A 24,342-nucleotide genomic window follows, 5' to 3' on the forward strand; every position below is an offset into this window, starting at 1 on the left:
TACACTATCTTTTTGTGATTTGTGTACAAAGCAGTTTATTGATAAACACACTTAGAAAAAAGCAGTTATCTTACCATTCAAGGTCCAAATTACTAACTGACTTCAATAGGAGGTTGAGGGAGGCTAAGATACTAAAAACATTTTTTTTTCTTTCATTCTAAAAACCAAATATTGGAAACATATATTGTACCGAACCAAACATACATTAAATATGAATTTTTGTAGTGTATATAAATTAATTACTTAGATAAACTGTCAAATTTTTGTTTTTGATACTATTGTACTTTTCCTGAAATATCTCAACAGTAGTTTGTTGAAGCCGTACTATCTCCTTTAGAAGCTGAAGCAGAAGCTTTATTGTTTGTTATGCAACAAACTTCGAACCAGGGCTTTGCCAATGTATATTTTGAAGGCGATTGTAAAACGTTGATAGACACTGTCAATGGTTCTCCGTTTATAGCTTGCTACAAGATATTCAACTCTGTTCAACGCACTTCCAAATGGTTCGCTTTGAACATTTACATCGTTCAAACTAACGAAGTAGCACATTTGTTAGCACAACTAGGTTGCATTGATACAGATTTCTACATTGATGGAACCTTTGTACAGTATATTGACAGATTTTATTCTAAATAAAATTTATTTTGCTGAAAAAAAAATAGGAGGTTTTCTCCTTATTAAATAAAGTATTCAATTTTTTTCCTTTTCGAAATTTTTCTTAAAAATTTCAAAAATGCTAGTTAAAAAGACAAAACAAATTCAATGTTTTTTTTTCCTTTCCTTTTGGTGTAAAGACGCATTCATAGTCCCAAAATTTTTTAAAAACCCGCCTCTTCACTATTTTGTTTTTTCGTTCTCCCTCCTCTTAAATTCCCAATTCTCACTAGAACCTTCCATTCCCCCAAATCCCTCGATATCTCTGAAATGGCGCGTGACATCCAATTCCCGTGCGACGGCGACGGAGTATGCATGCGATGCAAATCAACACCTCCGCCTGAAGAATCTCTCACTTGCGGCACGTGCGTTACGCCTTGGCATGTGTCCTGTCTCTCATCTCCTCCCGAAACCCTAGCTTCGACTTTACAGTGGCATTGTCCCGATTGCTCCGGCGAAATCGACCCTCTTCCTGTTTCCGGCGTCGCGGCGGGGTACGGAGCTGTTGGCTCAGATCTTGTAACGGCGACCCGCGCGATCGAGGCTGATGAGAGTTTGAGTACTGCGGAGAAGGCTAAGAAGAGGCAACAGTTACTGAGTGGTAAAGCCGTCGATGAAATTGACGAAGAAGAGAAGAAGAAGAAGGGTAAAGGGAAAAATGCGAATCTCGATGTGTTATCTGCTCTTGGAGATAACTTGATGTGTTCTTTTTGTATGCAGTTGCCTGAGCGACCTGTGACGGTTCGTTCTCTCTGTCCTGGCTCTTATACTTGTTAATGTAGTGTTATTTTCTTGAATCTGTTTTAGTATTGATTGTGATTGTTTAATGTGTATAGTTTGATTTACTAACTCGAGAGCTTCTGATACAACGGCTTAGACTTTATTGACACAATTAAATCGTTCCTTTTGCTGATTTACAAAGACAGAGACTTTGATTTTGCTTACCATTTGTGACAAATTGTGTCAATGTTTAGCTACATTTATAGTTCATGATTGCTAACAGACTATTTAAGTTGTCCTTTTTTTTTTTACCCTTTTGGGTTTGGATTATATAGTTGAGAGGTGTATCATTGTGTCAATATAGTTGTTGATAATTGTTAGGGACTAGATTGCATGGAAACGGAAACGGATACGCGGAAACGAAACGTTTCGGAAACAAGAAACGGTTTTTTTCAAAAATTAGGAAATGGAAATGTTTTGGAAACGTATGTACATATACATATACATATATATATAGATTATATATTTATATCTATATCTATATATATATTATAAAACACCAAACATAAAAACCATATCAAAAAGCTTCAAACAATAAAACTTCAAATATAAATATTAAATAGTTGAATTAAAACACTAATAATATTATATATTTATATCTATAATGAAGTTTTATATTTTTAAAATATTTATTTATTAAGTTTCAAATTAAAAAAGAAGTTTCCGTCGTGTTTCCATCGTGTTTCCAAACAGAAATTTCTAGGAATCTTGTTTATGTGCCTTGTTTTTGAGTTTCCACGAGTTTCAGTTTCCGAAACGTTTCGGAAACGGGAAACGGACCTCGAAAAGAGTTTCCATGCAACAAAGGTTAGGGATTGGTATATGTACACTTTTTGTTGTTTAGTTGCCGTTTATATGATTTTTTTCTTAACTCATTTTAGAAGTGTTAAGTTTTTCTCAATAGAAGTTTTTTTTTTTTTTTTTTTTGACAAAGATGAAGGCTATATTAAGTAGGGCTGATGGATATTTTGTATGTTTCCATTTCAGAAACCATGTGGGCATAACGCTTGCTTGAAATGTTTCGAGAAGTGGATGGGTCAGGGAAAACGTACTTGTGGAAAATGCCGCAGCATAGTTCCTGAGAAAATGGCAAGGAACCCTCGTATCAATTCTTCCCTTGTTTCTGCTATCCGGTTTGCAAGAGTCTCCAGAAGTGCTGCTGCGGGTACTTCAAAGGTCTATCATTTCGTGAGCAACCAAGACCGACCAGATAAAGCATTTACAACTGAGCGCGCAAAGAAAACAGGGAAGGCCAATGCTGCTAGCGGCAGGATTTATGTTACAATACCACCTGACCACTTTGGTCCCATTCCGGCTGAGAATGATCCTGTGAGGAGTCAAGGTCTTTTAGTTGGAGAATCATGGGAGGACCGACTGGAGTGTAGGCAGTGGGGGGCTCACTTCCCACATGTTGCTGGCATTGCTGGACAAGCAAGTTATGGAGCTCAATCTGTAGCACTCTCTGGAGGTTATGAGGATGATGAAGATCATGGAGAATGGTTTCTATACACAGGAAGGTGTGCCTTTAATTTCTTGTAGCTTTTGGTCCATTTGATTTATTAATTAATCTTGTACAATTTACTTCTCTCATGTGTATAGAAGTATCAATTCTCCAATTTACTGATAGATTCTCTCTTTTTGTCTTGATTATGTGTGGATGTATCATGCAGTGGGGGTAGAGATCTCAGTGGCAACAAAAGGACTAACAAGGATCAGTCTTTTGACCAAAAGTTCGAGAAGTCTAATGAAGCTTTAAGACTCAGTTGCAAATTGGGGTATCCTGTTCGAGTTGTCAGGTTACCTCTTATTCGAGCACAGCTGCGTTAATGCAACGTTTTTCTCACTCTTCAACATGCAGTGATCTTGACTTTTTCACCTATTTCGATATATGATCAGGTCTCACAAGGAAAAGCGTTCTGCATATGCCCCTGAGGAAGGAGTGAGATATGATGGAGTTTACAGGATCGAAAAGTGCTGGCGAAAAGTTGGAATTCAGGTATACAATACATACGTATATAGCTAAGAACGGTAAACTTTTCCTGTTCTCTTTTTTATGCATTGACCTATTTTTCTGTGGTCCATAGGGTTCTTTTAAGGTCTGTCGTTATCTGTTTGTTAGATGTGACAATGAACCAGCTCCATGGACCAGGTTTGATCTACTGCTTGAAAGTGTGCCACTTTTCTATATATATTCCATTTGAGTTCAATGCTGAGATATATTGCAGTGATGAGCATGGAGATCATCCAAGACCTTTACCAAATATTCCTGAGCTTAACATGGCCACAGACCTGTTTGAGAGAAAAGAAAGTCCATCATGGGATTTTGATGTAAGTTCCAAGACATCTCAACTATACAAGTTGGCGTGTGAGCAGATATTGATTTTTTTTGTTTAGGTCGGTTCATTATCTGTTATATAAACTATACAAGTGGTATTTTCTGATAATAAATTTACTGGATCAGGAAGGTGAGGGTTGTTGGAAATGGATAAAGCCTCCACCTGCCAGTAAAAAGTCAGTGAATGTTTTGGATCCTGAGGAGAGGAAAAGTTTGAAGAAAGCTATAAAGGCGGCACACTCGAATACAGTGAGGGCAAGACTTCTGAAAGGTCTGTGTGTGTCCAAATTCTCTACTTCTGCTGTTATTATGTTTATAGACTATTCCCTTGTTGCCAAATAAGTACTAGTGCATTATGTTTGTATTTCTAGATTGGGCCTTCCTAAACAGTTCGAAGTTATCTTTTCTAGAAAATAAAATATGTTTTGTACTTGGAGGCTCAAGCTATGGTTCCCTGGAAACTTTAGTATCAGGAAGTCAATGTTTCCGAAATGGGTTAACCTAACTGATAAAGTTAACAGTAATATGACGCAGATATGTTCAGCTCTTTCTTTCTTAAACTGTCTTTGGGGTTTTTTGTTGATGCAGAGTTCAAGTGCCAGATCTGTCACCAAGTGATGACTCTTCCTGTGACAACTCCTTGTGCTCATAACTTCTGCAAGGCGTGTTTGGAAGCTAAATTTGCTGGGAAAACTCTAGTGAGAGAGAGAAGCAGAGGTGGACGCACACTACGCGCACAGAAGAATGTCATGAACTGCCCTTGTTGCCCCACTGACATTTCTGACTTTCTCCAGAACCCTCAGGTGAATCATCATTATCATCTCTCTTCTCGCATTGTTTCTGCAGTAAACATAGCACACTCCTTTCGTATAATTTTATATTTTCAAGTGCAAATTGCATTAGCATTGATTTTGGCTCTGCTAGAACTAGATGTAGCTGGTCAACGGATTTTGTAATGTTATCGTATCATAGAATACCTATTGATTTTGTAATGTGATTGTGTAGGAAAAAGTTTATTCAGAAGCCTATATAAATGATAAATGTGATTGGATTTAAGTATGTCATTCACGGATGCTTTCCATTCTTGAAAAGTGACATTGTACCAAGTCTGGTATTTCGCTACTTACCATTATTATGATCATGCAAATTAAGGAATAATCTCTCGTGAAATTATTCTTCGCTTCCTAATCGCAATTGTGTAAACAGGTTAACAGAGAAGTGATGGAGGTGATAGAGAGGCTGAAGAACCAGGAAGAGGACGATGCAGAGCCTGTAGATGAAGGTGAAAGCTCAGGTACGGACCCTGAAGAAGACACTCAGGTCGTGTCTGAAGAAGCTGAGCAACCAAAGAAACGGATTAAGCTGGACACAGACGTAGCAGTTTCTGCAACTGTTGTGTAATCTTGCATGCAGGAAGTAGGTAGGGGGGCCTTTCCAATGGCTTTTTTGGATCAAACCATTCGGTAAAGTTATGAAGACTTATATGGTTTTGATTTGGTACCGAAGACTGAAGTAGAAAAAAAATCACCCTAGTACCTGATGTCGTACGCTATTTTTCTTTGTTTTGCGTTCTGTTATTTTGGATTTTACTACAACTGAGTTCTAAATCGAGGGTAAACTTTGATTTTATTTGATTTTTGCTTATTTTGGTTTTTCTGGTTTTTTATTAGGTTATATATTTAGTTAATATATTGGGTTTGTCTATTCTAATCTTACAACTTTTCTAGAGACAACCGTAATAGGCTTACCAGTACTATGTTGTCATCAAAGGTTTTTATTCCACTGACGATCGTAGCTTGACAAATCTATACAAAGACTTGTGTCCATTTAAGTCATTTAGAGATGAGATGAGCTTTGTCAGTAAGGCTTGGAGAAAAATCAACTTAGGGTGACTATCCTTCTTGTGAGTCTTAATTAAGACTTCTTTGTTATGGATGTCATTAATTTAGTATGCATCTACTGTTATGCATTGTTGGAGAATGTTATAACCGTGTAAAAATCTCCCCAAAAATACTAGAAACGGGCAATTTGTTGGAATAAATTTCACTTTGTACTTTCAGATTGGATTAAGCACTAACCTACATATTTTACATGGTATGTTGCACAAAGTTATTTGACGAGTATCTAGTGTATTAAACCTCCATAATGTCATCTATTTCATTTTACAACATGTTGTTTATGCATCTTTGTTAAGTGGTTTCGTCATTCTTTAATTACATAGGAACGCGAACATCTAGTAGCAGTAGATCCCACATGAATGGTAAACAATTGCCTTTTTTCTTCAAATCAAATGGATACGGTTGTATCTTGAGAAGACATCAATTAAACGAAATAACTCGTAACCCACATGGCCACATGTGATATAATGAAAGCGGGGCTATTTCTTAGGCATTGTTCAAATATATAAAATCATTGTAGACCTTTCATATCCTTGTATTTTTTTATACCCTCACCATGCCTTAAATTTTACATCCATTGTTATCATTTCTTTGTATTTAAACAGAATAAAAGATTTCTTAGTGAAAACAAACACCTTGCAAAATGACGTAGTAGCCATATATAATTTTCAAATACATATTTATTTCTTAATTTATTAAAATACTAATTATTCTACTATCTTAGATGTTCAAATATGAAATTTCTAGTCCATATTTAATGGTACATATTTTCTAGAAACGAGCACTTGGTTGGGTTCAATTTCATTTTGGACTTCTACTTAGTTGAAAAAAATGGTAAGAGAAAACGTTGTAAAATATGTATAAGCCAAACAAATTTCAAATACATATATATTTTAATAAGATCCACTGTTATTTAGTTTCTAGTTGGGTGATCGGTTTCTTTTATCTCCTCTAGCAACAAACTCACAACTTTGGGTGAGACTATCGGACATATCGAAGTTGTCATTTAGCATGGGCTTTGGCCTAAAAGGGATGATTAGTTAAGTATTAATATATTTGCATCGAGGTTTCTCTGAACTAATAAAAGTGTGTGTGTGTCGACCTCTTTAAGTCATTTAGAAAAAAAATGGTTTTTGTCGGCGACTTTGGAGAAAAAACAACTTAGGGTTACTATCTTTTTGTGAGTCTTTATACTTCTATTACATTCTAATGTGACGATAAGTTTTGAATGACAATGATTTAGCTTGCATTCACTTGTTTGCATACGTGAACTATGTTGTAACCAAGAGAGAATTCCCCCAAAATACTTGAAACGAGCACTTATTTAGGGTCAACTTCATTTTGTACTTCCAAAATGATTAGAAGCATCGACCTATATGTTTCTAATGGTATGATACATCAAGTTACATAAACCTCCATAAAGTCATATATATATTTCATATGTAAGTGGCTTCGTCAAAACCATATAAATAATAAAACATGGTCGATCTCTCTATTTTTTCCAAATTAAATGGATGGAGTTGTTGAGAAAAGACATCAATGAAATGAAATAGCTCGTAACTTATGCTTGTGAGTTGTGACATGATAAAATGGAGAATCTCGCATAGACATCGTTCAAGTATGTGAATCAATGTAGACGACCTTCCATTTTCTGGTATTAATTCTTTACATCACCACACCACCACATTAGTCAGCAGAGCAAACTTTTTAATACCCATGCGTTTCAACTAATAGGCCTTGCTATTATCTTTTTTGTTTGTATTAGAAATCAATTATAAAAAAAGGTTAACTAATAAACAAGACCTTGTAAAATGATATAATATCCACATAATTTTCACATAGATATTTCTTTCTTAATCTATTAAAAGGTACTAATTAATTTCACTACCCAAAATTGGTCAATATAAATAAACATGATAATTAATTAGTCCATATTCAATGGTAGATATTTCATAGTAGGACAATTTTTTATTTATTTTTGACTCTACGAAATCTCCTTCCTAATTTGATTTCCCTAAGTGCTTTTTAAAACCCCGCTCTCCTCACTTTTCATTTTTCATCTTCATCGTTTTCTCCTCTCTCGCTCTCCACCTCATCTTTTGGCTATTCTCATCATCATCGGATATGGCTTCTCGTGTCATCCAACTCCCCTGCAACGGCAACGGTGTATGCATGCGATGCAAATCCAAGCCTCTGCCTGAAGTAACTCTCACTTGCGGCACATGCGTTACGCCTTGGCACGTGTCCTGTCTCTCGTCTCCTCCTGAAACCCTAGCGTTCACTTTCGATTGGCTTTGTCCTGATTGCTCCGGCGATATCGATCCTCTTCCTGTTTCAGGCGTTGCGGCCGGGTACGGATCTGTTGGTTCAGATCTTGTAGCGGCCATCCACGCCATCGAGGCGGATTCGTCTTTGAGTGCTGAGGAGAAGGCAAGGAAGAGGCAACAGGTAATGAGTGGTAAAGCCGTCGCTGAGGATGACGAAGAAGAAGAGAAGAAGAAGATGAAGAAGGGTAAAGGAAAAAGTGATGTGTTATCTACTCTTGATGAAAACTTGATATGTTTTTACTGTATGTCGTTACTTGACCTACCTGTGACGGTACATTCTCTTTCTCTTCTCTCTTATGCTTCATGCTTATTAATTCATTGTCCGATACCAAGATACTATGCATGATCGTTTATGTGTACACTTAATTTACTAATTCAAGTTTGTGTCATACCACAGTTACAAAACTTAGGGTTTTATTGACAGGTTTAATTGTTACTTTTGATGGGTTTAAACAAAAACATAGACTTAATTGTGCTTACCATATGTGACAACACCATGTGTACACTTGTTGGGTTGGATATTGTTTAGTTGAGACTGGAGAGTTGTATCATGGTCTTGATATACTTGTTGATAATAGTGTTAGGAAAGGAAGTGGTATGTGTACACGTTTGTTGAAGGTTGTTCTTGTCTATATTGTTGTTTAGTGCCGTTTATGGGATGTTTTCTATATTCATTTTCGACAAGTTGGGGTTTCATTAACTTTTGCTATTGATGAGTAGTCGACATGGAAAGAGTGGAAAGACTTAAATAAGTGTTAACTTCTTCTTTTCAAAATGAATCTTTTGTGTGTGTGTGACAAATTTGAAGTATAGGGGCTGATGGATATCTTGTATGTTTGTTTTTCAGACACCATGTGGGCACAACGTTTGCTTGAAATGTTTCAAGAAGTGGATGAGCGCTAATAAAAAACCTACATGTGGAAAGTGCCGCACCGTTGTTCCTCTAAAAATTGCAAGAGATCCCCGTATCAACTTGTCCATCGTCGCTGCTATTCGGTTAGCAAAACACCCTAAACGTGCTGATGATGCGGGTACTTCAAAGGACCGTCATTTTGTTAGCAACCAAGACCGACCAGAAAAAGCATTTACAACTGAGCGTGCAAAGAAAACAGGGAACGCAAATGCTTCAGGTGGAAGGATATTTGTCACCATACCAAACGATCATTTTGGTCCCATACCAGCGGAAAATGATCCTCGTAGGAACCTCGGTGTCTTGGTCGGGGAGTCCTGGGCGGACCGACAGGAGTGTCGACAGTGGGGGGTGCACTTCCCACTTGTCCCCGGCATTGCCGGACAAGCCAAACACGGAGCTCAGTCCGTGGTGCTTTCTGGTGGTTACGTCGATGATGAGGACCATGGGGAGTGGTTCATATATACCGGAAGGTATGCATTTTATTTATTCTAATAATCATGTAGCTATATATTCTTTAGTTTACTAATATGTTCTGTGTCTGTTTGTTTTAATGTGTGGATGTGTCACGCAGCGGAGGAAGAGATCTCAGTCGCAACAAAAGGACTGCCAAGATTCAGTCTCATGATCAAGTATTCAAAAATAAAAATGCAGCTTTAAGACTTAGTTGCAAGATGGGGTATCCTGTTCGAGTTATCAGGTTAACTGTTATTTGAGAACAACTCCATTGCATGTAACATCTTTCTCACTTTTCAACTTGAAGCTTACTTCAATGATCTTTATCTCTTCAATAACCTTTTGCCATATATGATCAGGTCTCACAAGGTGATGTGTCATTCTGCATATGCCCCTATGGAAGGAGTGAGGTATGATGGGGTTTACAGGATTGAGAAGTGCTGGCGGAAAGTTGGAAAACAGGTACACATACACGCATAGCTAACAACTGCAAATTTTCCCTGTTCTTTTTCATGCATTGACCTATTCTTCTGTGGTCCATAGGGTTCTTTTCATGTCTGTCGTTACCTATTTGTTAGATGTGACAATGAGCCAGCTCCATGGACCAGGTTTGATCTATGTCTTGAAAGCGTGCACTTAATATATATGTGTATATATATATATATTCCATTAGAGTTTAATGGTGTGATTTATTGTAGTGATGAGCAAGGAGATCGTCCAAGACCTATACCTAATGTTCCTGAACTTAATATGGCCATGGACCTGTTTGAGAGAAAGGAAAGTCCATCGTGGGATTTTGATGTAAGTTTCAAAAAATCTGATTTTTAATAGTTGGCGAGTTATATCAAATTTTCCTTTGTTAGTTCGTTATTTGTTATCTATCCCCTTATACTTTACTGATAATAAGCTTACTTGATCAGGAAGGTGAAGGTCGTTGGAGATGGATGAAGCCTCCACCTGCTAGTAAATTGCGGGTGAATAAGGAGAGGAAAAGTTTGAGGACAGCAAAATCAAACACCGTGAGGGGAAAACTTCTGAAAGGTCTGTGTGCCATTCTAAACAATTTTGAAGTTACCTTTTCTAGAAAGTGATCAGGCTAAAGATTCCTAAAATGTTTATTTATGATTAACAAAAATATTCAGCTCTTTCTTTATATAGCTTTTCTCCAAACCTGGAATATGTAAACTGTTGGGTTTTTCTTTGATGCAGAGTTTAGTTGCCTGATCTGTCGACAAGTGATGACTCTTCCTGTGACAACACCTTGTGCTCATAACTTCTGCAAGCCATGTTTGGAAGATAAATTTGCTGGGACAACTCTAATGAGAGAGAGAAGCAGAGGTGGACGTACACTACGCGCAAAGAAGAATGTCATGAACTGCCCTTGTTGTCCCACTGACCTTTCTGATTTTCTCCCGAACCTTCAGGTAAAAACATCATCATATCTTCTTCTTGCTTTGATTTCATACAGTGAACATAGCACACACTTCTTTAGCATAATATCATATGACTTCTAGATAGATGAAGTTGGTCAATAGTAATGTGTAGGGAAAGGTATATAACCAATGAATTTGTGAGGATTTTAATTATGTCATTTTTTTATTTGAAGCTTCCAGTCCTTAAAATTGAAACTGTAGCAAATCATATGATATTTTACAATTTTGTTACGATCACACAAATTGAGGAGTAATTTTGGGAAATGTGTGTAAACAGGTCAACAGAGATGTAATGGATTTGATAGAGAGGCTGAAGAATGAGGAAGAGGAGAGCGCAGAGCCTGAAGGTGATGAAGGTGAATGCTCTGGTACCAGTTCTGAGGAAGAAACTGATGTGTTTGTGTCAGAAAAGAATGAGCAGCCAAAGAAACGGATTAAGTTGGACACTGACGCAGTGATTACCGAAAGTGTCGTTGAATCAGACATGGAGTAGGTAGGGACCTTTCCAATGGCATTTTTTGGATTGAACCATCAGGCCAAGTTTGAGGCTATATGGTTTTGTTTTGCAAGTTTAAGACTTCAATCTTAATTAAAACTCGAGTACGTAACATTCGTGGAACGTATTGCGATCTGTTTATTTTGTATTTTACTTCAACAGAGTACTCAATACTTAAAAACCTGGTTCTCCGGTTTGATTTATTTTCTTTCTTGTTTTGGATTTTCTTGTGTATTAGATTTTAAAACCATTATATTAGGTTTGGATGTTGTCTCATCACGCTAATCCAATCTAGATTCTACTTAGGTTCAGTTGTTCCCTTTTGTATTATTATTATTATTATTATTATTTTTTCAATTTGGATGTTCAATTGGTTGCTCCTAAGATGTTTAAAGCGTATATAGGTTATAGATGCATGTAATAGGTTTTTTCCCAAAGAAAAAAAAGGTTTATAAACCGTGGATGAATTCTCAACAAACCGTGTTGTCTTTTGCTCCATCTTGTTATCTAGCTTTGGTTCCCAAGATCCTTGTTTAGCTACCTTAGCTACCTTCGTGTAGTATTTGCTTTCCCCTTATTGTTTCTTTTACTTTGTCTTAAACTGCATTCTCTTTGTTTCTATGGTTTGTATGAACTCATATTCGGTTGATTAATGAAAACAAACCTTTGTTCAAAAAAAAAAAAGGTTTTAAACATTTATTAAATTTCAGAAACTGATTAAAACTATTTTTTTTGTGTGCACCAACTGATTAAACATGTTTAATTTCTAAGTAATATGTTATAAGGTTCCTTATAGGAATCTCACATCTTTATTTATAGTATACATTTCCTATAACTATCTAAACATGAGGCCGATGCAATTGAATGTGCACAAACATGACAACATTGGCTCTTCCCCTCAGAAATTTGGTTGGTTGATATTGTTGGTTTGTGTATTTGTCAAGTCGCTGTTTATAATAGCATCGACGATAATTAATTTACCCTTATTGATATTTTTACTTGATATCTAAGAAAAAATAGAGTAGAATGATTTGTGAGCTTGAGATTACATGAACCAAAATTAATTTACGTCTTCGGAAAGAGACAGAGCGCAACAACAACAAGCCATTAAATTCTTTTTATAGTGTAATCAACAATATCAACCATTAAACTCATAAGATAAACTAGAGATAAGGAGGAGAGTTTAGCGAGAGAAAGATATATATTCAAAACTACAAAAACAATATTTGTTCCTATAATTTACTCTTTTTAATGTGCATTGGATGTATAGATTGAAACTTAGGTACCTAATTAAGTTAACAATATTTGTTCCTATTATTTACTCTTTTTAATGTGCATTGGATGTATAGATTTAAACTTAGGTACTTAATTAAGTTAACAATATTTGTTCCTATCATTTACTCTTTTTAATGTGCATTGGATGTATAGATTTATACTTAGGTACTTAATTAAGTTAACAATATTTGTTCCTATCATGTACTCTTTATAATGTGCATTGGATGTATAGATTTAAACTTAGATACTTAATTAAGTTGTTACCAAAATAAAAGAGTCAAAGATTCCCTTTAAGTTATGCAAAGATATTAATTTTAAAATCTAATGGATATATATATATATACTACTTGGGTGACTTGGTTTTACCAACTTATACAATATATATATATATATATATATATATATAGCTCTAAATCATGAATCATTTTTTTGTTTTAATCATTGTAATTGCTTTAAGTTTTGGATCGAACAATGCTAGCAAAAATCTTCCAAAAAACAAAGTAATTATCTATAATTCTCTCAACAGGAGTGATGATATTCTCACGATTCATTGTACATCTGATCAAGACGATCTTGGTATTCACTCAGTAGGTCGTTCATACTTTTATTCCTTTAAGTTTGGGGATAAATTTTTTGGTGGGACTAAGTTTGACTGCAAACTATCGCATGGAGTGGGTTTTAAATCTTCTGTTACTTTTACTGCTTACGATGAAGATTCTCATATTTTCTTTAAATTTGGTGAAGTAACGTTTTGGGATGCTAGAGAAGATGGACTCTATCTTTCAAATGATTATTATCATGAAAAGTTTATGTATAGTTGGTAAAATCTTTGTCTTAAAGCCATATTGTCTTTTATATTTGATGTAATGAATTTAATGATATAAGGAAATAATACTTAATATATTGGATTTTTGAAATTATATGCAAAACCTAAAATTATCAGTTCGTAAGTATGCAATATGACAAATCCTAATTTACAATATACACTATAAAAAGAAAATAATTGTTTGATTACCTTTAAATGGGATTTTTTATATGAATTAATGGTTTTGATTACCTTTAAATTGTTTGATTACAATATAAGTTGTTTGTTCTCCTCAACTTTTGGCCAGCCTTTTTAATTAGTTTGGGCCTAAAATACTCAATAAAATGACCTACTAATGTTTTTTCAAAAAAAAAAAAAAGTAAATCTTCTAACATCTTAAACCGCATATTTCTTTTTTTTTTTATATATATCCATATTACTTCTATTTCTATATCTTTGAAACTCGATAGATAGAGAAGGCAACTCCGATCTGATCCCGATTGACATCATTCACTAAGTTTGGTCTCGCTTCCAAGTTATGTGCGTCAATACTTAGCCGTCCAGATTTCAGAGAGTTGTTCTTGACTACTAGGTCCTCGAGTAGATTCTTTCGATAAGTGGCGCTTATACTAGTCGCATCAGCCTCATAATCCAGATGAGAATCATTCTCTTATAGTAGCCGCTGATTTTCATATGAAGGTCGTTGTATACATGGTCCCCATTATAATTATGGCCCTGTCTCTGCCGTGCTATATCTTCCTAGTATGCATATTGATAATGATAAACGAGTTTATTCAAAAAATTATTCAACCAAAATGAACAAATGTTTGTGAAATATAAGATTCAGATCTCAAGCTTACAAGAGTTTGATAAACAAGAAACCACTACAATAAGCAAGAGCAACACACCAATTACAGAGGAGATAAGAGAGATGATTACAAAATCAAAAGGTCTGATAAATTTCGTAATGAGCTAAACGATGACTCGTCCATTCCTTTTAAGTTCAATCTGATTCCTCTCACGCGCTCTTGACCGCCTTCCTAAGCACGTGCTTCACTCCACTCCAAAACCACCGACATTACGTGTCACTCTACTACTGATGTGATGCGTCTCAACCTTATTCACTAACTCCTTTATTCCAATACCCCACAAAACTTCCATAATTAACTTCCTGACCTCCAACTTCCTTTATTTGCAACACCTGAGGAATTCCTGAAACATATACTGCCAAGTTGCTTCCTTGTCCCCATCATTGACCCATTTAATCAATACCTTAGTCTTAGCTCTGAATCGGTGTTTAACCATCTGTCGTTCCAAAATCTTCTCATGTTCCCTGACAAAAACGTCACTCACATCTACATGTAATTTAGTGGAAGTGTTGAAGTTTCCCACGAGCACCTTAAGTTGCGAGACATGAAAGACTGGGTGCACCTGAGATCCTTGAGGCAATTGTAACCGGTACGCCACCTTTCCACAGCGATCAACCACCTTGTAAGGTCCATAATACTTGGGAGCCAACTTGTCATTCCCCCGTATTACCACCGACTGTTGCCTATATGGCTGCATCTTAAGAAAACACAAAATCACAATCCTCAAAATTTCTCTCAGAACGGTGTCTATTAGCATACTCCTGCATTCGATTCCGAGCTCGCATCAAATGGAACTTCAACAACATGATCATATTTTCCCGGTCCTGCAAACTCTGAACCACTGCAACCACTTTAGTTTCACCTGGTAGATATGGAAGATGGATGGGAGGTGGTTGTCCGTAAACCACTTCAAAAAGAGTAAACTGAGTAGCAGAGTGAAATGTTGTGTTATACCAAAACTCAGCCAAGGAAAGAAGATCACTCTGGTTCCTTTAACTCTGTTCGAGGTCCTTCAAGACCAAGTCCAGTTGAAGAAATGCCAAGAAAAATAAATTAAACCAGAAAAACCAGAGGTATCTCCTAAGAACTCCAACTTCTTTGTCAAAGAGAGTCAAGTAAGGAAGTCTTTGTACTCTCAACAGCCATTGCTTTTGCTTACGTATAAAGAAACACTAATAGCATTTTCTGACCTTGCACCGAAGCTTCCGAGTGATTTGATAGATATTTTGCTGGAATTCTCAGATATCTTTCCAGAAGAGAATCCTAACGGTTTGCCGCCAATAAGAGGTATAGAACACCAAATTGATTTCTTCCCAGGTGCGTCACTTCCAAACCGGCCGACTTATCGAACCAATTCGTTGGAAACAAAGGAACTTTAAAAGCAGATTGGAGAGCTTCTCGAAAAATGTTACATCAGGGAGAGCCTAAGCCCATGTGTTGTACATGTTCTCCTTGTGCCTAAGAAGGATGGCTCTTGGCGCATGTGTGTAGACTGTCGTGCCATTAACAACATCACGGTAAAGTATCGACATCCTATTCCTACTCAGCCTTGGAATGATATTTTCTATCGATTTTGTGCTTGGTTTGCCTATAACTGGTACTGGTAAAGATTTTGTCTTTGTGGTTGTTGATATAGTTTCTAAGATGACACACTTCATTCCATGTAACAAAACTGATGATGCTACAAACGTTGTTGATTTGTTCTTTAGAGAAGTTGTGCGATTGCATATCATGCCTAGAACTATTGTTTCTGATAGAGATACTAAGTTCTTAAGCTGTTTGTCCGTCATCCTCAAAATGACGGACAAACCGAGGTAGTGAATAGAACTTTGCATACTCTTTTGCGTGATATCATTAAAAAGAACATCAAATCTTGGGAAGAATGTTTGCCTCATGTTATGTATGCATATAATTATTTAGTTCATTCTGCTACTAAGTATTCTTCTTTCCAAATTGTCTATGGTTTCAATCCTCTAACACCTTTGGATCTAATCCCTTTGCCTTTGAGTGAAAGAGTTAGTATAGATGGTAAAAAGAAATCTAAACTTGTTAAGCAGATTCATGAGAAAGTACGACTCAATATTGAAGCAAAGACAAAGCAGTATGCAAAACAAGCTAACAAAGGAAGGCGCAAGATGGTAATTAAACCCAAAGAACAAGTGTGGGTTCACTTGAGGAAAGAACGGTTTCCAGATAAAAGGAAGTCAAAACTCATGCCCAGAATTGATGGGCACTTTTAGATCTAAAGAAAGATCAGTGACAATGCATACAAACTCGACTTGCAAGGTAGGTACAAAGTGAGTCCGATTTTTAATGTTGCTGTTTTGGCTCCATTTGTTGCAGATGATCAGGATTTGAGGACAAATCCTTTTGAAGAGGAGGGGCATGATAGGATAATAGGAATACTGAGAATTATTAAGTGGAAGCTGAGCTTGTTCCGAAAGTTGCTCTGCTTGCCTGTTGGACCAATTACGAGGGTGAGGAGCAAACAGCTTGCTGGAGCTGTCCAATTGATGTTTGAAGATATTTGGAACAAAGAGGAAAACCAAGTACAACATAATACCTTAAGCTTGATCCGAACAAAATAAAGAGCTAAGTGGACCGAAGGGCGTGTGGACATTGTACTCTTTTTCCTTATCCTTGGTTTTGTCCCAATGGGTTTTCCAGAAAAGTTTTTAATGAGACAATAGACCCACACTTCAGTAATGATCTACTCTTTTGTTTGGAGGTCCACTTTGAGCATAATACAAGCCCAAAGTAATCACTTTATTTTGTGGTCAAAGAGGGATGATGAAAATGGAGTTCAACTCACCTTGGGAAAGAAAACTTCAACAGTTGGGTCTCCATTCAACTATCTATATTCATTGTCTTTTAGTTTCAAGAATAATCAATGCTTGGTTTTGTTACCAAGTCTCTTATCCCTATATAAACTCAAGTAATCTCATTTGAGAATCATCAATCAATTTCTTTTTCACTTTATGAGTTTATCTCTTTGTTCTTTGTCTAGAACACTTCCTTGTTACTTGGTGTGTAATATCCAAGCAACAACCTCCTCTTGCTAGACTAGTGTGTCATGTTTAGAAGTGATTGGAGTTGGGAATATCAACAACCTCCTCTTGCTGGACTTGTGGGAATACCATTCTGATTATTCATGACCTCCTCAATTGTTGTTGGTTGCGGTTGTGGTACTTGTTTTTGACGGAGTAACCTTGGTCTATCGATGTTGTCGATGAAAGGAATCAAGTGTTGGCTACCCTTGGATCGTTTTTGCATGCACAATCAGTTAATCGAGTGAGTACACGAACGTTTGCTCGATTGACCCTGCAAGAGTTGCTCTAGCATAACTTCCATCCTACTACTCTTAGCTGTTTTTGGAGGAGGAGACTGATATGACTTGTTGCCAAAAGTCCTTGTGTATCCTTGCTGCTTCTGAAAGTAAGGTTTGGGTGTGAAACCAAAAGAATTGCCTTGAAAATTACTATGATGGCTGTTTCCACTATAAGGCCTGCTACCTTGCTGATCACCAAACCGCTGACCTTGAGTTCCATAGACATAGTTTACATCATCTTCTTCATTCCCTTGTTCAGGTTCTGGTGCAAAAGTTTCAACTTCATCAGCGAAGTGAACTGATTTCTTGCCAACTAAAAGGTTATTAACTGAATCCAGCTTTGCACTTACTAAAGCAAGTTGATTGGCATCAAATCCTCCATATATTCTCTTTCTTTCAGCATGAGCTCTCTTAGTACTGTTACTGGATGCTAGGTTCTCAATCAAATTCTCAGCTTCATCTGGGTATCTTGTCTTGAAGTTTCCATGATTTGCAGCATCCAAAGCCAGCTGATATTCCCAGTCAATTCCTCTGAAAAAGATACTCAACAGTTGCACTCTTGAAAAACCATGGTGTGGACAATCCCTTCGATATGCCTTGAATCTTACCCAAGCTGCCTTGAAAGCTTCATTTGGTCTTTGCTTGAAGGAGGACAACTTGACTCTTAGCTCATCTGACATAGCATCATCATAAAAGTAGTTGAAAAAAGCCACCTTCACTTGTTGCCAAGAGGTCAAAGAACGGGCTGGCAACTGTTTCAACCATTGGGATGCTTCTCCTACAAGTGTATATGGGAAGAGCTTGCAGTAGATGTAGTCTTCATTTACTCCATTGGCCTTGATACTAATCACCAAGTCTTCAAAGTGCTCAATATGGTCCAAAGCTTTCTCATTTAGCAGATTAGAGAAGGGTCTTTGCCCAACAAGTTTGAAGTATGCAGGCTTCAGCTCAAAGTCATTCCTTGGGAATGGAGGTGGAACAATTGGAGAGCGGTTTTCATACATCAAATCAGCTCTGTTGAAGTCTGAAATAGTCCTGATCAGATCCCGGTTTTGTTCTTGTCTTCAAACCGGGTTGTGGACGTGGTTGGCAGCTCCACGTACGTCTGCTGGAGGTGGGTGTCGGTCGATGCCCTCTTGTTGGCGTCGATCGACACCAATGTTAACCTCCTCATCGGCAACAGCTTGCTGGTTGACAATAGCTTGTGGGTTGACAACTGGCGTAGCAATCACATTGCCCTCTGCATCAAGCTTTTGGCCATGCTCATTGCGCAAGTGGCCCTCTTGATCCCTCAAAGCACCATCCTCATCACGAACCAAAATTATTGTGTTAACCATCTTCAAGGATTTGGCTGCTTTTCTGTTCTCACGCTCAAGTTTTCCCAACTCTTGGTTTGAAAGATTCACAGTAGAACCAGTCCTGCTCTTCCTCCATCCAAACGCTCGTGCTCTCGCGCCTCCGGCTCTAAGGGGAAGACTAAAACTCTGTCAACTCCCATTCGTCCTATGCCTCGGCGTGGTTCCACTCGCTCCTCTCCTCGTGATGATCTTGAGGATGTCACTAAAGTTTCGACTCACCCTAAAGAGGATGTTGCTGAGGTTCCCCCACCGACGTTTCTCTCTCGCTATGTTGCCAACCGTCGCCTCACTGCCACTCGGGATCGCAACTACCCTGAACTGAAGCTCCCATTCTTCGACCCCTACTCATCTCAGTTCATCTCTGAATTCTCCATGCGTCTATTTCAGACAATCTCGGATCGCTCATTCAATCAGATGGGATTTCTTGCTCCGGATGTTCCTCACGTTGGTGACGCTTACAAAATCTTGTCTGATTTTGGTCTCTTGCCCAGGGTCACTGAAGTTGACTTGTTTGTTGGTAATATTGTGAAGGAGTTCTATGCGAATCTTGCTGAAGGTGACACAAAAGGGCTTGACACCCTCAAGGTCTTTGTTCGTGGATCCATGTATGAATTCTCTCCGTCTATCATCAATACCATGTATTAGCTTCCCAATGAGCCCTACCCTCTGAATGCGACTCAGATCCAAGTTCCTGACAGCCTCGATGACATTGTCACTCTCCTGACTGATGGTCGGATTCGTGCTTGGGATCTTCGCAGCAAAAAGGAGATGGGAGATACAGTGGCCATGCTTCAGAAGATTTGCTGCCAGAAATGGATGCCAACAATGAACCCAAACTCTATGTCCGCTGAACGGTCTACACTTCTGTTCATGATTCTCAAAGGTCATCAGTTTAACTTTGGGAAGTTTATCTTTGATGAGATCTGTGCCTGCAGCTCTGTCGTTGCGAATGCCTCTTCCAATGTTCGTCTCATCCTTCCCAATCTCATCGATCAGCTCCTGTGCTTCCAACGCATTGTTACTGCTCTCTCCGGTGATGTTACCTCTGCTGCACCTGCTAAGTTCAAGATTGAACCGAAGTAGCTTTTGTCTTCTCAGACTCCTTGCACGCTTCTGTCGGACATTCACCACTTGCATGAATTCACCAAACTCATGATGGAACGTCTTGCGGTGAGTCTCTCTCCTCATTAACTCTCTCTGATCATTTACCATTAGTTTTTATATGAGTCTGTGCACTCAAGCAGGGGGAGATTACCTTTATTTCATTTACTCTAAGGGTGAGGGTGATCCAGAAGATGAGGAAGACGGTGATGAAACCGAGAGTGGCTGAAAAAATTTGTGCATGCTCGTATGTAGGGGGAGTAATATAAGTAGGAGTTTGACTTAGTGGTTGTCTTTAGTCTGAAACTCTCTAACGGTTATGTATTGCATCTACGATTGCAGAACTCATCTCCTTTTAGTTCTACTCGGCTATGTATTGAACCTTTGAACCTTTTGTTGCTCTGAAGTATTTCAGTTATCTTAATGCTATGTGGTTCAGTTTTCGTTTTGCTGTTCGGTTTGCATCACTAACTTGTTACAGGAAGCTTGAGGCACACACTCAGATAAAAAGGGGGGAGATTGAAGAAACAAAGCATCTGTAGGAGTTACACATTGTCACGAAATGTACCTGAAGGACTTCAGACGAAGCGGGAAGTGTCAAGTTGATCCGCTAGCACAACACCTTGAAGACAGTGCAATGCATCGAGTGTGGAGATGTTGAGCATGGGCGAAAAAGGTGTCAGGCTAAAAAGGTGTTCGTTGGAAGCTCTTGGTAAAGACTTGATGTGAGAAGGACAACAACATAAACACCATCACTTCATCTTGTGCCCACAGCTTCATGTTTTTCTTTATATTTGTTATGGAACCATTTGTATAGGTTACAATTCTTTGGATATGACCTAAACCATTTTCATTTACAATTTAGCACAAGAAAAATACTTGATTTGTTCTTTCTGAGCGTCCTACTCTAACATGACCAAAAATTAAAACATAACCATATTTCCAACCATAACCTGACTATATTAAATCATAACTAGACTCTAACCATATAAAATGGTTAAAACCCGTATTTCGATGGTTAAAATTATATTTACCGTAACCATATGAAAATTGTTAATTAGTTAATATTATAATTAAACCATAACCGTTTTTATAACAAACTAAAATATACTCACTTTGTTCCTCGTTTATCCAATTTCTAAAATATACTTTGTTTTGAAAATATACATTATAATTTTAAGTATATTTATTAGTTATTAGGGATACATTGTAGAATTCAGGAACAACAATTGAATATTATTGATCTATAGTTATATACAATTGTAAATTATAAAAAAAACAAGGCATTTCTAATCAATTTTTACTATGTTTTCTTAATATCATAATATATATAGTCCAAAAATGGATTACTTAGGAACTATGTAATATGAATTATATGATAAAGAAATATTAGTACACTAAGAAACATATTAACTACAAATAAATGTATTAAAATATAATTGATATTTTCCAATATGTATATGTAAATGTTACAACACAACAGTTGTATAATAATATTTTTTTCAAAAAATAGCTAAATATCTTTGAAATTATTTCGAAAAAAGTGACAAAATCAAAATAATTAGTGGAATATATCGTGTTGGTATTCTTTTCTAAAATATTTCCCGAAATACAATTATACACATGGAAATATTTGTTATTTTTAGATTCGAATAAACAAAATATTAGAAATACCCAGAAATATACAAAACAGAGTATTGAAAAATCTAAAAATATTTGAAAAAACCAAAAAAATATAGGAAAAATGATTGTCACCTACATGAAATATACGCCAACACATGGCCACACATGCAAACAATATAAATATCTTGTTAACTACGTGAACTATTGACATCACATAAGGACATGCATACACAAACATAGATTATGTGTACAACCCCATAAACATTTAACTCTAGTGTTTTGTTGGTCAGAATCCGGCGTTGACCACTGCTGACCGGCATTGTCCGGCGTTGACCAGAAATATATTTAAAAATATATATTTTTTAATTTTTTCCTAAAAATAATTTTTGTTTTTGTTTTTATGTATTTCTGATAAATAAACAAAGTGATAAATGATTTGTAGAATTTTACTAAAACAAAATATAGAAACAAATTTATAAGAAAATTATATACCAAACAAAAAATTATATAACATACAAAATTTGTGATATATCTAGTTAAATAATTTTGTTATTACAGAAAATATATCAAAAATAATATAATAAAATTATACCACCAAATTTTATGTGTAATATCTTTTTTCATAAAACTATAGCAAAATATACTTTTTCCTTTTAAGAGTCTTTTTAAATAAATTTATATTATCCTTTTAAGAATTTTATATATATACCTGACAAAATCGAGAATGAACGGATATGAACCAAACTAAACCAAAATAATTATTTTCCGGTACTTATTGGATCAATAATAAACTCTAAAACCGAAAAAAAAAACAAAATCGGAACGGATTGGAATGTGTGTCGAAATAGTAAATACATATAAACATTTTTTTTGGATAAATCTGTAAATGAAAGGAATAATAAATTGCATTATCTTGTCAGTTGTCACCCTTCACCCAAACACAAGAAGTACAAGCAGGAGCAGTAAAGTTGAGATTCGTAAGTTTTCTATGTTCTGTTTTTTTTCTTTTAATTGTATCTGATTTGGGGGATAAAACCGAAAGCTTTATTATGTTCTTGATAATCATCATCATCAGTGGCAATTTGGAAAACCAAGTTTCGTAATCCAGATGCCCAAATCCAGATTCTTGAATTCAATGGTTTTAGTCTTTTTTTAAAACTGATTTAGATTTTGGATCTTGTTTATGAACAATATTCTCAGACCCAACATGAGCGTGAAAAACAATGAAGGGTCCAAGAACATGGAGTGTACAAAAGAAAAGGCTGAGAATCAAATATGGAGATACCTTCCTTTGGAGCTTCTAAGCTCAGTAATGACTTATCTTGAAATCAAAGATAACGTAAGAGCTTCTGTTGTATGCAAATCGTGGTATGAAGCCGCAGTTTCAGTTAGGGTCATAGACCGATCTCCTTGGCTCATGTGCTTCCCTCAAACCAAGAACACTTACGAGTTTTATGATGCATCAAACGGTACGAAATATGCAATGGAAGTGCCTAAATCATTACTTGGCTCTATTGTTCATTACTCTAAAGATGGTTGGTTACTTATGAGCAAAGAGGATTCATCAGACTTTGTCTTGTTCAATCCGTTTAGTATGGATCTTGTGGTCTTGCCTGATCTTCAGTTGTGGAATTATTATCAGTTGGTGGGTTTCTCTTGTGCTCCTACATCTAGTGAGTGTGTTGTGTTTACGATCAAGGATTATGATCCTGGCCATGTCACTATCCGCACTTGGAGCCCCGGTCAAACGATGTGGACTTCAATGCAGGTTGAGTCTCAATTTCTTGATGTTGAAGATAACCAAGTTGTCTTCTCAAATGGTGTGTTTTACTGTCTCAACCGAAAGAACTGGCTTGCGGTTTTTGATCCGTCTTTACGCAAATGGAATGTTCTTGATGTACTGCCACCTAGATGTCCTGATGAGGAGAGTTGAAATGGAGGAAGGTTCATGGTGGGTTATAAAGGAGATATATTTGTGATATGTACATATGAAAACAAGGATCCTTTGGTGTTTCAACTCGATCTTGCAAGAGGTACTTGGGAAAAGAATGATACACTTGGCAGCTTAACTATTTTTGTGAGTAGTAAGTCATGTGAATCGAGAACTTATGTCAACAAGGGGAGTTTAAGGAATAGCGTCTACTTCCCTATGTTAAGTTACGATGAGAAACGTTGTGTGGCGTATTCGGTTCATGAAAGGAGATACCACCCGCGTGAGCATAATCTTGATTGCGGAAACCAGCTTTCTTCTAATGACTTTTGGATTGAGCCTCCCAAGAACGTTTTTGAGCTGATTTAAACTATTTTGGCAATGTTTGTGGAGTAATCATTAATTTGATCTTGACACATCTTATATGATGAGATATTGGAAAAAGAGCTGTTTGGATAGGCTTCTTAAACAGATTTGAGATGTGAGGTGAATCAATACCTATCTACATGTTGTATCTATATTTTAATGGGATTATTATGGATTATTATGAATATTTTATGACTAAACCATTAAAATATCTCAAGATAGATAAGATCCATTAGCATACTAAATTCTCCATGATGATGAACATCTGACTGTGTTACAGAATAGAGCATCACAACATGCATTAGGATTTTCATCACTAAACATGTAATAGTCGGCCATCTCCGTTTCATAATCAGTATTTGGTTGGATATATATAATTCAAGTGAGATATATATTTC

The 24,342-nt window shown here is 36.6% G+C and overlaps 3 protein-coding genes across 3 annotated transcripts; all 3 read left to right on the top strand.

Annotated features, from left to right (window-relative positions):
* On the top strand, nucleotides 832–5,398 carry LOC104750241 (E3 ubiquitin-protein ligase ORTHRUS 2). The gene is made up of 9 exons (XM_010472011.2): nucleotides 832–1,395; nucleotides 2,422–2,951; nucleotides 3,105–3,230; nucleotides 3,331–3,430; nucleotides 3,519–3,583; nucleotides 3,660–3,762; nucleotides 3,896–4,040; nucleotides 4,358–4,572; nucleotides 4,976–5,398. The coding sequence occupies exons 1-9, from the start codon at nucleotides 925–927 to the stop codon at nucleotides 5,168–5,170; spliced, it is 1,950 nt and encodes a 649-aa protein (XP_010470313.1). The 5' UTR covers nucleotides 832–924; the 3' UTR covers nucleotides 5,171–5,398.
* Nucleotides 7,717–11,492, top strand: LOC104750242 (E3 ubiquitin-protein ligase ORTHRUS 2-like). The gene is made up of 9 exons (XM_010472012.2): nucleotides 7,717–8,265; nucleotides 8,842–9,377; nucleotides 9,479–9,604; nucleotides 9,720–9,822; nucleotides 9,904–9,968; nucleotides 10,059–10,161; nucleotides 10,281–10,401; nucleotides 10,570–10,784; nucleotides 11,071–11,492. Exons 1-9 carry the CDS (start codon nucleotides 7,792–7,794, stop codon nucleotides 11,284–11,286), a joined length of 1,959 nt encoding a protein of 652 aa, XP_010470314.1. The 5' UTR covers nucleotides 7,717–7,791; the 3' UTR covers nucleotides 11,287–11,492.
* LOC104750243 (F-box/kelch-repeat protein At1g57790-like) lies at nucleotides 22,531–24,129 on the top strand. Its single transcript, XM_010472013.2, has 2 exons — nucleotides 22,531–22,625; nucleotides 22,849–24,129. The coding sequence occupies exon 2, from the start codon at nucleotides 22,856–22,858 to the stop codon at nucleotides 23,579–23,581; it is 726 nt and encodes a 241-aa protein (XP_010470315.1). The 5' UTR covers nucleotides 22,531–22,625; nucleotides 22,849–22,855; the 3' UTR covers nucleotides 23,582–24,129.

This window comes from Camelina sativa, chromosome 16, assembly GCF_000633955.1.
Source record: "Camelina sativa cultivar DH55 chromosome 16, Cs, whole genome shotgun sequence".
Taxonomy (NCBI): domain Eukaryota; kingdom Viridiplantae; phylum Streptophyta; class Magnoliopsida; order Brassicales; family Brassicaceae; genus Camelina; species Camelina sativa.

Coding starts and splice junctions, on each gene's coding strand:
- LOC104750241 (XM_010472011.2), top strand. CDS start 925: ATGGCGCGTGACATCCAATTCCCGTGCGACGGCGACGGAGTATGCATG. Junction 3,231..3,330: donor TATCCTGTTCGAGTTGTCAG/GTTACCTCTTAT, acceptor ATATATGATCAG/GTCTCACAAGGAAAAGCGTT. Junction 3,584..3,659: donor GAACCAGCTCCATGGACCAG/GTTTGATCTACT, acceptor GATATATTGCAG/TGATGAGCATGGAGATCATC.
- LOC104750242 (XM_010472012.2), top strand. CDS start 7,792: ATGGCTTCTCGTGTCATCCAACTCCCCTGCAACGGCAACGGTGTATGC. Junction 10,402..10,569: donor GAGGGGAAAACTTCTGAAAG/GTCTGTGTGCCA, acceptor TCTTTGATGCAG/AGTTTAGTTGCCTGATCTGT. Junction 10,785..11,070: donor ATTTTCTCCCGAACCTTCAG/GTAAAAACATCA, acceptor GTGTGTAAACAG/GTCAACAGAGATGTAATGGA.
- LOC104750243 (XM_010472013.2), top strand. CDS start 22,856: ATGAGCGTGAAAAACAATGAAGGGTCCAAGAACATGGAGTGTACAAAA.